The 12,945-nt window shown below is 38.9% G+C and overlaps 1 protein-coding gene across 4 annotated transcripts in view; it reads left to right on the top strand.

Annotated features, from left to right (window-relative positions):
• cltcb (clathrin, heavy chain b (Hc)) overlaps positions 1 to 12,945 on the top strand; it is a 28,261-nt gene that overhangs the window by 14,157 nt on the left and 1,159 nt on the right. The window contains exons 16-32 of one of the 4 annotated variants that reach the window (XM_055196217.2): positions 21 to 163; positions 245 to 479; positions 563 to 685; positions 766 to 911; positions 1,013 to 1,196; positions 1,283 to 1,475; positions 1,954 to 2,111; positions 2,649 to 2,813; positions 2,908 to 3,015; positions 3,174 to 3,341; positions 3,430 to 3,579; positions 3,659 to 3,808; positions 4,533 to 4,643; positions 4,883 to 5,053; positions 5,145 to 5,366; positions 8,514 to 8,534; positions 11,683 to 11,758. In XM_055196217.2, coding sequence (XP_055052192.1) covers positions 21 to 163; positions 245 to 479; positions 563 to 685; positions 766 to 911; positions 1,013 to 1,196; positions 1,283 to 1,475; positions 1,954 to 2,111; positions 2,649 to 2,813; positions 2,908 to 3,015; positions 3,174 to 3,341; positions 3,430 to 3,579; positions 3,659 to 3,808; positions 4,533 to 4,643; positions 4,883 to 5,053; positions 5,145 to 5,366; positions 8,514 to 8,534; positions 11,683 to 11,758 — 2,524 coding nt within the window. The remainder of the gene's footprint in view (positions 1 to 20; positions 164 to 244; positions 480 to 562; positions 686 to 765; positions 912 to 1,012; positions 1,197 to 1,282; positions 1,476 to 1,953; positions 2,112 to 2,648; positions 2,814 to 2,907; positions 3,016 to 3,173; positions 3,342 to 3,429; positions 3,580 to 3,658; positions 3,809 to 4,532; positions 4,644 to 4,882; positions 5,054 to 5,144; positions 5,367 to 8,513; positions 8,535 to 11,682; positions 11,759 to 12,945) is intronic. The other 3 variants (XM_055196218.2, XM_055196219.2, XM_055196220.2) reach the window with 3 other exon arrangements.

Below are 12,945 nucleotides of genomic sequence, written 5' to 3' on the forward strand. Positions count from 1 at the left end.
AAAAACTTTGAATGTTTCAGGTGAACCCCAGCCGTCTGCCTGTGGTGATCGGAGGGTTGTTGGATGTGGATTGCTCTGAGGACGTCATCAAAAACCTCATTCTGGTGGTCAGAGGGCAGTTTTCTACTGATGAACTGGTGGCCGAGGTGGAGAAAAGAAACAGGTGAAAGTATTCACTGCCTGCTTTCAAACTTAGCCCCAGAGATCCTTTGACCTTGAAGTAACGCTTTACTCTACATGACAGACTGAAGCTGCTCCTCCCGTGGTTGGAGGCCCGTATCCACGAGGGATGTGAAGAACCGGCTACCCATAACGCCCTGGCTAAGATCTACATCGACAGCAACAACAATCCTGAGCGCTTCCTCAGAGAGAACCCATTCTATGACAGTCGCGTGGTGGGCAAATACTGCGAAAAGAGGGACCCTCATCTAGCCTGTGTGGCTTACGAGAGAGGACAGTGTGACCAAGAGCTCATCCATGTAAGGAACGAAGGTCTTTTGGCTTTGGACAGGCATTTGTAGTTTCTTAAAGTGAGTACATTTTCTGATTTTTTTTCTTGTAGGTTTGCAATGAGAATTCTCTCTTCAAAAGTCTTTCCCGATACCTTGTGCGTCGAAAGGATCCTGAGCTGTGGGCTAGTGTGCTTCTGGAAAGCAACCCCTATAGGAGACCTTTGATCGACCAGGTACACCTGAGAAAAAGGGTCTCTTTATGTTAAAAGTTTTAAAGCTTACGAACATTACCTAACATTACTGACCGCCGCAGGTTGTTCAGACCGCCCTCTCTGAGACCCAAGACCCCGAGGAGGTCTCTGTTACTGTCAAAGCTTTCATGACCGCCGACCTGCCCAATGAGCTCATTGAACTTCTGGAGAAGATTGTCCTGGACAACTCGGTGTTCAGCGAACACAGGTGATTTCCAAAAATTTGATGGATCATCTAACATTTACTTAAGAGATATGATTTCCATAAATGCTTTGTAAACAACATCTTGTCCATAATTTGTGTCACAGGAACCTGCAAAACCTTCTGATCCTGACCGCCATCAAAGCAGACCGCACTCGTGTCATGGAGTACATCAATCGCCTGGACAATTATGACGCCCCAGACATCGCTAACATTGCCATCAGCAATGAGCTTTTCGAAGAGGCTTTCGCAATCTTTAGGAAATTTGACGTGAACACGTCAGCAGTACAGGTGCGTCCCACCAAATACCATTTATCATCTATGTGTTTATAAGGACATACACTTCATTTATGTCCTGTTTTTGGTCTGGACCGCAGGTTCTCATCGAGCACATTGGCAATCTAGACCGAGCCTACGAGTTTGCTGAGCGCTGTAATGAGCCTGCGGTGTGGAGTCAGTTGGCTAAAGCTCAGCTGCAGAAGGGTTTGGTAAAGGAGGCCATTGACTCCTACATCAAAGCTGATGATCCTTCAGCTTACATGGAGGTGGGACAAGCTGCGGCACAAAGTGGTAAGAAACGCAACGATATTCATTAGTAAACTCATTAAGTGTAGAAAAGAGGATAGTTATGTTCGTTAGGGCTGTCAAATTAAAATTAAAATTTGGAATATTTGTCGAATTTAAAAAAAATTGCATGTTTGAACGTAAAACTGTGCATTCAAATTTCTAATGTATATTTGAAGAGTTTCGTTGCAAAACGAGATAAATCCATTTTTTAACATTTTTGTCAAAACATGTTTAATATTATGTTATCATGTTATTATTTTGTTTTATGGTGCTACTTAGCTGTATTTTTTAAGTTATGAAGGTTTAAATCAAAACAAACCAACTGCAGTGGCATTGAAATTAATTGGAATGCACAACCTAAAAATGAGATTTCTGAACAATTAAAAAATGGTGGTTATCTTGTTTTGCAACGAAACTCTTCATTTTCAGCCATTTTGACAGCCCTAATGTTGGTATTTTGGGATCAATCACGTTTCTTCAGGAAACTGGGAGGATCTGGTGAAGTTCCTGCAGATGGCTCGTAAGAAGGCCCGCGAATCGTACGTGGAGACTGAGCTGATCTTTGCCTTGGCTAAGACCAACCGCCTGGCTGAACTGGAAGAGTTTATAAATGGGCCTAACAACGCACACATCCAACAAGTATGAATCCTATTTCAGTTTAACATTGGGCACTGCAAAAAATGACTTTCTTACTTAGTATTTTTGTCTTGTTTTCAGTAGAAATATCTAAAAATTCTTAAATCAAGATGTATTTTCTTGATGAGCAAAATGACATAAGAAAATAATACTAGTTTTTAGACAAAAAATATACAATTTAAGTGAATTTGTGCTTAAAACAAGCAAAAATAACTGCCAATGGGGTGAGAAAATTTTACTTGAATTAAGTGTTTAAGAAAAAATAAATCTTATTTCACAATTTTTTTTCTCACCCCATTGGCAGTTAATTTTGCTTGTTTTAAGGACAATTTCACTTAAATTGTATATTATTTGTCTTAAAACTAGACTTATTTACTTGGGTCATTTTGTTCATCAAGAAAAAGCATCTTAATGTAAGAATTTTTAGATATTTCTACTGAAAACAAGACAAAAATACTAAGTGAGAAAGTCATTTTTTGCATTTGGAGATGTTGTTCTTTGCGATAAATGAGAGACTCCTTTTCCTCGTTTTCTGTCTAGGTTGGTGACCGATGCTACGATGAGAAGATGTACGAGGCAGCTAAACTACTTTATAACAACGTGTCCAACTTTGGCCGCCTGGCTTCGACTCTGGTGCATCTCGGCGAGTATCAGGCAGCTGTCGATGGAGCCCGCAAAGCCAACAGCACGAGGACCTGGAAAGAGGTCAGATTACAGTTTTGAAGCTGTAACGGTTGCTTAAATCCCAAATGCAAGCAAAAGCGGTGCTAGATTACTGACTGGTGTTCTCCGTTTGTAGGTTTGCTTCGCCTGTGTTGATGGAAAGGAGTTCCGCTTGGCTCAGATGTGTGGATTGCATATTGTCGTTCATGCTGACGAACTTGAGGAGCTCATCAACTATTATCAGGTCAGTCTATACATTTTAGATATTCAACCTGTAGTAGTGAGTAACTGTGTAATGTCATGCAAGGTTATTGGTCAATAGGTCTCCTGCATTGCTTTTATAAGAACCTCCTAGTATCCGTCAATCTTGAAGCTAATTGATATTTGTGGTCGCTCCATCAGGACCGTGGATATTTCGAGGAGCTGATCACAATGCTGGAGGCGGCGCTCGGGCTGGAGCGTGCTCACATGGGGATGTTTACAGAGCTGGCCATCCTCTACTCCAAATTTAAACCGCAGAAGATGAGGGAGCACCTGGAGCTCTTCTGGTCCAGAGTCAACATTCCCAAGGTCATTTTCTGTAAAGTATATTGATTATGTAAATGAAATGTACTTGTGCATAAGGTGTAAATGAAAAGTTTATTAATTCTTTGTATAGGTTTTGAGAGCAGCTGAGCAGGCTCACCTATGGGGAGAGCTAGTCTTCCTGTATGATAAGTATGAGGAGTATGACAATGCTATTATCACTATGATGAACCATCCGGCAGATGCCTGGAAGGAGAGTCAGTTTAAGGACATCATAACCAAGGTATTGTCACATATTTTTTTCCTGGGAAAGCATCGATCAATTTCTTATAAATTATAAATCTAAAAGAAGGCATATGAAGTATTGTTGTCTTCTGCAGGTGGCTAATGTTGAGCTGTACTATAAAGCCATTCAGTTTTATCTGGAGTTTAAACCTTTGTTACTGAACGACCTGCTGATCGTACTTTCCCCGCGGCTTGACCACACCCGTGCCGTCAACTTCTTCAGCAAGGTATCATGCATCGATCTGTTTAGGGGTCAATGACGTGACGTTAATTATTTTTTGTCCGTATGGATAAATCAAATATAAAAGGGTTAAAATTTCAAAATAAATTTGCAGATTACTTGCATGCATTCTCTCTTTTGAGGACCAAATCTAAATTTTCTGGTTTTATTTCATTTTGAAAGAATATTTGGGGGATACTTGCAAAAATGTCAATGTGGTGTAACCGGTCTGTGTCAATTGGTGTAACTAGTATATTTTTTTAAATTAAAATATGAATATATTTATAAAAATGTGGAATAAAATATAATCATCTAGTTTAGTGTAATATGATTTTTTTACATACATTTTTACATAATTTGTCAATGATTATTTAGGGGAAAAAAACATATGTCAGGACAAATATTAATAAAAATAAAAAAATCATTAAAATGTAAAAATAACTAATAAAATGATATTTTTAAATGTTTTTTTTTTTTTTGATGATGATTACGCTTGCATGCCATAAAGGTGAATACAATATTTAATACTTATCATTCTTTGGCGCAATGGGCGGTTACCCCATTTGACATTTTCAGGTCCATTCAGTCTTAACTTTCATAAAAATAGTGCAAGTGTAATTTTTTTATTGCAAAAATTAACATAAATACCTTGTGCATTGAAATAAACTTATGCATGCTTTTAAAACAAGTTTTTTTTATTGCATTTTTCATCATTTTGATGTTGCGTGCAGGTCAAGCAGTTGTCATTGGTGAAGCCGTATCTGCGGTCTGTACAGAACCACAATAACAAGAGTGTAAATGAGGCACTAAATAATCTCTTCATCACAGAGGAAGATTACCAGGTAGGAAGCAGGTCATTGGTATACCGTGACCTCTGTTTCTTCTGTAGTCCTGTCCCAAATCGCACCCTCCCCCCCTTGTGGTTCCCCTTATTTGACCTACTGCAGAACACATTCTGAGGTCTTTTGGATCACATCAGAGGCCACACTTGTGTCATTTGGGACACGGTCTGCATTGCATCTTATGAAACGTCTCCATAGTTGTCAGCTTTTCAATCCACATGGTCTTATGTTCTCCACAGGCTCTGCGCACATCTATTGACGCCTACGATAACTTCGACAACATCTCTCTGGCTCAGAGCCTGGAGAAGCATGAACTCATCGAGTTCAGGCGAATCGCCGCCTACCTGTTCAAAGGCAACAACCGCTGGAAGCAAAGTGTGGAGCTCTGCAAGAAAGACAAACTCTACAAGGTCTCAGCCTTAGTCACATGGACCGTCAAACCAGAGCATCTCTCTTTTTTGCAGGACTTTCCTAAACTATTCCGTTCATGGTCTTTCACAGGATGCAATGCAGTACGCTTCAGAGTCCAAAGACATCGAGCTGGCTGAGGAGCTTCTGCAGTGGTTCTTGGAAGAAGACAAGAAAGAGTGTTTTGCTGCCTGCCTCTTCACCTGCTATGACTTGCTTAGGCCCGATGTGGTGCTGGAGACCGCGTGGAGGCACAACCTCATGGACTTCTCCATGCCCTACTTCATTCAGGTCATGAGGGAGTACCTCTCCAAGGTGAGCCCTCCACCGAGTGTGTCTGATGGTAATTTTTTTAGATCGAGCAGCTTTTCGAAGTTCAGTTTTGGTAGAAACGTGTTGCTTCAAAACCTAGTGTGTTGAACACATGATGCTCTTAAAATCTGTCTGGAGAGGTTAGCTTACTAGGTTTTGGAATGGAGCTCTTGGATGCACCTTTTTCCATGTTATATGTACAATTTTTTACATTTTGAAAAATACCACTTTTTGGTATTACATTTAGCATGCTAAAGGGATGCTCCAGCCAAATATCAAAATTACCCCCTGGTGTAATCGCCTTCATTGACCCTAACTCATAGATAGGTTGCGCAGTGACTCTCGTGAATTCCAGTTGGCGTCGTTACCTGAAGCTAGGTATTATAGTTTATAAAGTTTAAAGTATAGATATTTTTCATTTATTACTAGCATAAAACCTTTATTAACCCCTTGGAGCCGTGTGGATTACTTCTGTGAAAGATGGATGGTGGAATTTGGGTTTTTGATTCCTGTTTTCTCTTATTTATAAGCTTGGAAAAGCAAGGACAATTACTAAAATAACTCCAAATTAGGAATGTTAATTTATGCAATTTCCCATATTCGATGATCGTTTAAATCAACGATCAATTAGGGCTGTGCAAAAAATCGCCTGCGATTCTTAAAGCCGGTTACGTGATTACAAGTAAATCGCTATCAGCTGTTTTCAGATTGAGTGGCATTTACTTCACAGAACCGAAGTTCACAGAGAAGCTAGGCAAAATCGCATAGATTATCCGAGTCGATTTTCCCCGATTATGAACACGATTTCGCCTAGCTTTTCTGTGAACTACGGCTCTGTGTAGTAAATGCAGCTCCATCTAAAAGCAGCTGATGGCGTTTTACTAGTAATCACGGAACCGGCTTTACTGATGAAACACGCATGAGAATCGCAGACGATTTTTTTTTTGCACAGCCCTACGATCAATCAATCGAATAATCGTTAACAGTAATAATAGTGCAATAAGCCATTACAGTAATGCATATAGCCAGTGACATAAAAGTGTGCGTAAAAACGGCGAATTAAATATTTTATTTTGTCTAAATAACATGCTAGTGGGATTGAAAAATGAGTCCATGTAGTTGGTGTTCTGAAAAAAAGCATCAATTTAATCTCGTAATAAAATATAATGACTAACTTAATAGACACAATATAACTCCGTCGCATGAAAGTCTGTGCGTCCATGACAAAATTAAAGTTTCATTATCAAGTGTTGTTTTTCTAGTTCACCTCGCTTTACGAGTCGTTGATACACCGTTTTTTGTACTTGTATCCAAGAAGCACACGAATGGCACTTTTCCCGTTGTCACCTCAGCTTAGACCTGCGGCGTACTTTCAGCAAAGATGCTTAAATTATGAAGACTTCAACCTTCCATTAGAAAACCAGCAAATAGTGCCTCAGCCAGTCAATAATGATGATCAATGATATATGTTGTCGGCATTCATGAGTGTAATGACAGTCATTTTCAGTTTACGTTTTAGTTTATTGCCAGAATTTAAGATTACATTTTAATCTGTTCATTAAAACGGTTTCTGGTCTCCTTCCCTGTGTATAGCAGCGATTCTTTGATTTCAGTATCCCAGTATTTGAATTTTCTGTATCGGACCCTATTAGATCCACTGCGGATGCCATTTCATTGCGTTAGCAGCCAGGCTCGTCTCACATGATGTTAAAAAGCTCAATTGTGTGTTTGGCATCGAGCATCATTGTGATCATGGCTAGTGTAACTTCTGCGCGCATGTTTCACTTTTTTTCACCGGCTGTATGTGCTTTGCACAGGCGCCGCACACACGTGCTTGCTTTTTTGACAATCGTTAAGTTTTATTGATTTAATTCTTATCGACAATTAATCGATGATTGATTAATTGTTAACATCCCTACTCCAAATGTATTTCTCTGAAAGATGATGGACATATGTATTTTGGAGTAAATCATGGGGTAATTTTGATATTTTGCTGGAATATCACTTAAAAAGAATAGGTCACCCCAATTTTAAATTTTTTGTGAGTAAATTTACATCTTCGGGTGAACTATTACTTCATTTTAGGTTGTTTTCACATATGTTGGTGCGCACCGTGGTGCGGCCTCGGAGCGCACCAAAATACATTGTATCATTTTTCAGTTAGTGCGGTCCGTGTTCACATATATATATTTTTTACTTTACTCGAAATGCCGCACCGTACGCCATGTGACAACGGTCAGCGCTGTCATTGGTCTCTGACAGCTCTTACCGTCTCATGACCACCCCCACGTTTCCACGACAACCAGCCTGACAGGGAGAGCGCAGCTATCAAGATGTGGAGATAAACGATGCACGTCTTTGCGAAGTTTCTTTGCTTTAACGCGAAATTGCGTAGCTGTTCTATTAAAGCCTTTCTCATGGAGCCGTTTGCTAAAAAGCCCGTAATGTCACTATTTGTGTGTGGAGGACAGCTATGCATTTATAAAATCATCAGCTCAAACTTAAAGGAGACAGCGAATCTCTCTGCAACGGACCAGATTGGCTTGTTTGTTGTTAACCCACAATATAACACCCGGATCACGTCACAACGGAAGCCCAGTGGCTCAAACATGTGGAGAACTTCCTGTATTTGGTTCGGTCCGAGGTCCGGCAGTGTTCACACCACAGGTGGGTCGCCCCAGAGTTCGGCAACAGCCGCTCCGAGACCACCTGTTTAGAGCGGTCTCGGGGCGGCCGTTTAGTGCGCACCCGAGTGCGGCTGTTGTGTTCACACTGACCCAAACGCACCGTACTCGGAGCGACACGTCATTTGGGCCGACCTAAACAGTGTATATGTGAAAACACCCTTAATTCTTACTTTATCCATGAGCACAGTTAAACATATTTAGTGTGAATCACTTAATCTATATCATTCATTAGGAATACTCCATCATCTCAACCAGAAGTGTTTGTTTTAGATTTATAATCGGGAAAGGTGAAACTAGTCGAGTAACAGGGAGGACATTTTGTTTGTCTTCTATGATTTCCTGCTGTTCATTTCTTTTAACACTTCTGGGGTTTTCTGCATTTGTTCTCTACCTGCTTTTTTCAATGCTGGACTGTTAAGTTTGCTTTTGTTTCTTAAGCTGCCACTCTTAAATTCCCTTTCAGGTTGATGCAATTAAGGAAAAGGTGAAGGTTCACTCTTATTCCGCCTTTAACCCTTGTAGTTTGGAAGACTGAAACTTTGAAGAATCTGCATGACTTCTTCCCTCCCATATCACCCTGCTGCTTCTCGATTCACACCTTAACTAGATTTCCCTCGACTTTCTTCTAGATTACTGACCATCCCGTATGCCAGACGCTGTGATGGTGAGCCTCAGACCTAGAGACGATAGCGAGCCGGAATTTGCTGATGAACTATACTGTCGACTAGACGTTTATCAACAATATTTTTTTTTTAAAACTAAATATTAAGTAACGTTGTTAAAGTTCATCAGCTAATTCTATTGTAATCTTAGTATTAGATTAAACGTGGGATCAGAGCAAAATGAAGTGACCATATTTTCAATTTCTTCTTTAAAGCAGGGAGGTGCATGGTTGCTCGGTTAGCTTTGGTACTACAATCTAGCGTCGTCTTTTTTATTGAAAAACAAACTGTGGTCCTTCCATGATCAAAACCATTGTATGTTGTAGTTACCTTTAGCGCATGCGTTTATGTCAGTAGCCCTCTTGAACGGTTAGGGAACTTGGCTGTTGGCTTTGCCTGCCTCTGGAAGCCGTGAATGGCTCTTTAAACCATCTCTCACTCATCACAACTTGACTCTGCCTTTCTCTCATGCACTCTTTTAACATAGGAATAACAAACTACACCTGTGGCATGATTTCTCCCTTTTAACGAAACTTTGACTTGCTGATCTCTGTCTTTAAGCCTGCTCAACAGTGTACTTCTTTAAATGTTGATACCAGCTCTATGTAGAGAACTGAACCCAAATGCACCATCAGAGGGTTAGTTTGCTCAAAAATGAAATTTCTGCCATCATTTATTTAGACTCATGTCATTCCTGATCTATTTGACTTTCTTCTGTGGGACTCAAAAGGTGAAGAGTTTGTTGGTAAATGATGACGGTTTTCATTTTTTTGAGTGAACTGTTTCTTTAAATCACAATTTCATTACTCGAGGAGTGTAAGACACCAGGAAAATGTACTTGTTATCAGCTATATTTACCAGCTATATCTGATTGATTTTGGTTGTTTTTGGCACCTGTAAGTTTCCGTTTGTAGCATTCGCACAGTGACTTTCTTTTTTGAAGGGGCATCTTTTACAGCACCTGTTCTTCCATTAAGGATTGCAGCACTTTAAAGGGAAGTTCCCAATGGTTTACTCACCCCCATGTGATCCAAGATGTTAATGTCTTTGTTTCTTCAATCAAAAAGAAATTTAGTTTTTTTTTAGGAAAACATTTCAGGATTTTTCTCTATTTAGTGCATTTCAGTGGACCTCAACAGTTTGTAGTTTTAATGCAATTCAAATTGCAGTTTTAATGTATCTTCGGGGAGCTCTAGTCGTTCCCAGCCGTGGCATAAGAGTGAAACAATTGTCATTTTCGACAAAAAATGAAAATATGTACTTTAAACTTATCGTCTTGAACTAGCCATAGACTGTAAAAAAAGATGGATGACGCGATGTCGCCTCCCTCCATTGTAATGAATTGAAGCCAAAAATGTCCGACTATGGTCGCCGCCATGTTACGTAAAAACGTCAGTTTGGAGCCAAGGCATGCACAGAAGGAATCATCCCTGGAGCAGGAGGCGAACCCACGGTGTCAAACTTCCACCCAAACGCTCGCGCAACCAATTCAACCACGCCAATCATAACGACACGCCCCGTTTCTATAGCATCAAATTACTAGCTAAAATTAACACTTAAAGGAACAGTATGTAGGATTGTGGCCAAAACCGGTACTGCAATCACAAAACTTGTGGCTAAAACAGGTACTGCAATCACACAACTGGTAGCCAAAACACAAAATGACAATCAGTTGAGGGCTGCAACTCCACTTTTTAAATGACAATATCCTGACCAGACCACTGTTGTCAGTGATATAAGTATTTGAATGAAAATGATTTCTTAATGTCTAGTGACACATCAGGGCCATTTTATGATTAATTGATATAAATTTCTTACATACTGTTCCATTAAACATAAATCAGCGTGATAACAACTACTTGAAAGGACCAAAACCATCTTTTGGAAACTTTTATTGGAAGTGTAAATCATTTTTTTATTTAGAGCAAAGTCCCATTCGTTTGAATGGAGAGGGCGGGGTTTATGACTTGGGGGCGATCATAGAGCCAGCGGCTTCACTTTTCAAGCCTTATGAGGCGCACCCGGAACAAGCCTTGTGATGTGCCAGTGCGACCTTACATATTTCGTAATCTAGTTGAAAGGTCACGCATAACGTATTCGAAACTACTGATTCAGTGTTTTTAAGTGTTGTTGTATGTGGAATAACACTAATGTCTTTGTGTCCGTTTACTGTTTAAAATGGTCACGTCATGTGTGAACTTTTGACATAATTACGTAATAAGTAAGGGCGTGTCACACGGCTAGTGCAAGACAATTATTTGTGGTTTAAAAAGTAAATGGTCGAAAATAATGATCGTTTTACTATATGAGACCCTTATGCTTCGGTTGGGATCGTTTAGAGCCCTTTAAAGCTGCTTTGAAACGGCAAAATGTTGAGGTGAGAAAAAAGCAAAAATTTGTGAAAAATCACAGAATTTTTTTCTCAATTTTTTTGTATTTCTTTTCAACTAATAAAAGAAAGACATAAACATCTTGAATGACATGGTGTGAGTAAATTATCAGGAATTTTTTTATGCAAGTGCTGGAATTCTTTAAGTTAGAAATTTCACACAGTTTTTTTAATATCATTGAATAATGTAGCAGTTAATGAATAAAAGGGTTCTGTTTTCTACATATGCATTGTTTTAAAAAGGATACTGACTGTCTGGATGACAGGACCATCTAGGTTTAGTACCTTTTTTGTCTTTTGTTTATTACAGAGGACTCGAAAAGCCATAGTAGTCATGGTGTTGGTGGATAATAAATGCTGATTTCTATGCGAGTGTTTTATAATAAGATATGAAGTGTTATGGCAAGGAGCTTGTGCCGTGAGACCTGCTTTGATGGCGTGTGTTCCCTCTAAATTAAGCTTGGCTTTATGCATCTCCCATGAATGGTCCCATCCAGCAGTCACTAGTAACTGAGTTTAGGCTGTTTGCCTCTGTTCACATTTTCTTTTTCGTCTTTCTTTTTCCCCTCTCATTCATTCAGGTTGATAAATTGGATGCTTCAGAGTCTTTGAGGAAAGAAGAAGAGCAACTCACAGAGGCACAACCCATCGTCTATGGTAGGAACCTTTCTTAGCTTTTGCAACTAGTTATCCACAGTCATTTCTTGTATTCTACATAAAATAATCCTACATAATGTATCTTTAGTTTTGCCTGAGTAAGGTCGTGTTAAAGATTGAAATCAAATTTGATGCTCCTAATTTTACAATTAAATGATTATATTTGAGCCTGGATTTTACAGGGTCACATATATATTAATATTTATATATATATTGCTTGAATATCAAGTTGCTTTGGATATAAGTGGATGTATAATGCAGAAATGTAAATGTACATCTGTGAGTGCTCCACATATAACGTAGCATTAAAGGTCACTTGTATGAAAATTTTTCAAAACGTAATAATAGTCTTGGATGTTCCCAGAATATGCTTGTTATATATAGATAATTTATTATACCATGTTGAAAAGGATTATTTCCGGGTGTCCAGGAAAAGTGTTCTTTTTAAATGCAAATGAGCTCCTGCTGCTTCCCCTCCCTGTTTACTTTATCTATACCGACAACGTACACTGTTTTTCATGAAACAATTATGTTAATTCATTGATCATAATTAATGTGTGGCAATGAATTATGTAAAAACGGTTTAAAATGGAAATTATGACTTCTTATTCTTCTTTTTAACTGTTGTCTTTAAACGGTTGTGGGCGGGGCCTGCACAGCGTGACGTCAGTTTGCTCAGAATATGCCAACATGAGACTGTTTCGGTTTTACAGGGATTTAAAATAATGGAGTTGACAGATGTTTTTATAAAATATATTAACATAAAAAAGTGATTTTCACTTATTAGGTGACCTTTAACTCTTTCCTGCCATTTTTTTTTTAAGTTGCCAGCCAGCACCAGTATTTTTTAATGATTTTCACAAAAGTGTAATTCCTTCCTGAACATTTTCTTTTTTTTTAAATATAAAAATATACGATATATCAAATGAAATAACAGGCTCTCTGCTTTCAAACTAAATTAATTTGATTATAAGATAGTTGCACTTTTGTTTGAAATCAGATTCAGAATGATGATCAAAAAAAGTTCTTACTGTGTTTTAATCTATGGATAGTGAAATATGAATTGCCGTAAAACCTCGTCATTGGTAGGGGGAAGCATTATATCCTAAATTGACGAGATAAATCTTCAATGGCGGAGAAAGAGTTAAAAACCATTAATCAAGTGTTTATCAACATCCTAAGGTACA

The sequence above is a fragment of the Misgurnus anguillicaudatus genome, chromosome 24 (assembly GCF_027580225.2).
Source record: "Misgurnus anguillicaudatus chromosome 24, ASM2758022v2, whole genome shotgun sequence".
Taxonomy (NCBI): Eukaryota; Metazoa; Chordata; class Actinopteri; order Cypriniformes; family Cobitidae; genus Misgurnus; species Misgurnus anguillicaudatus.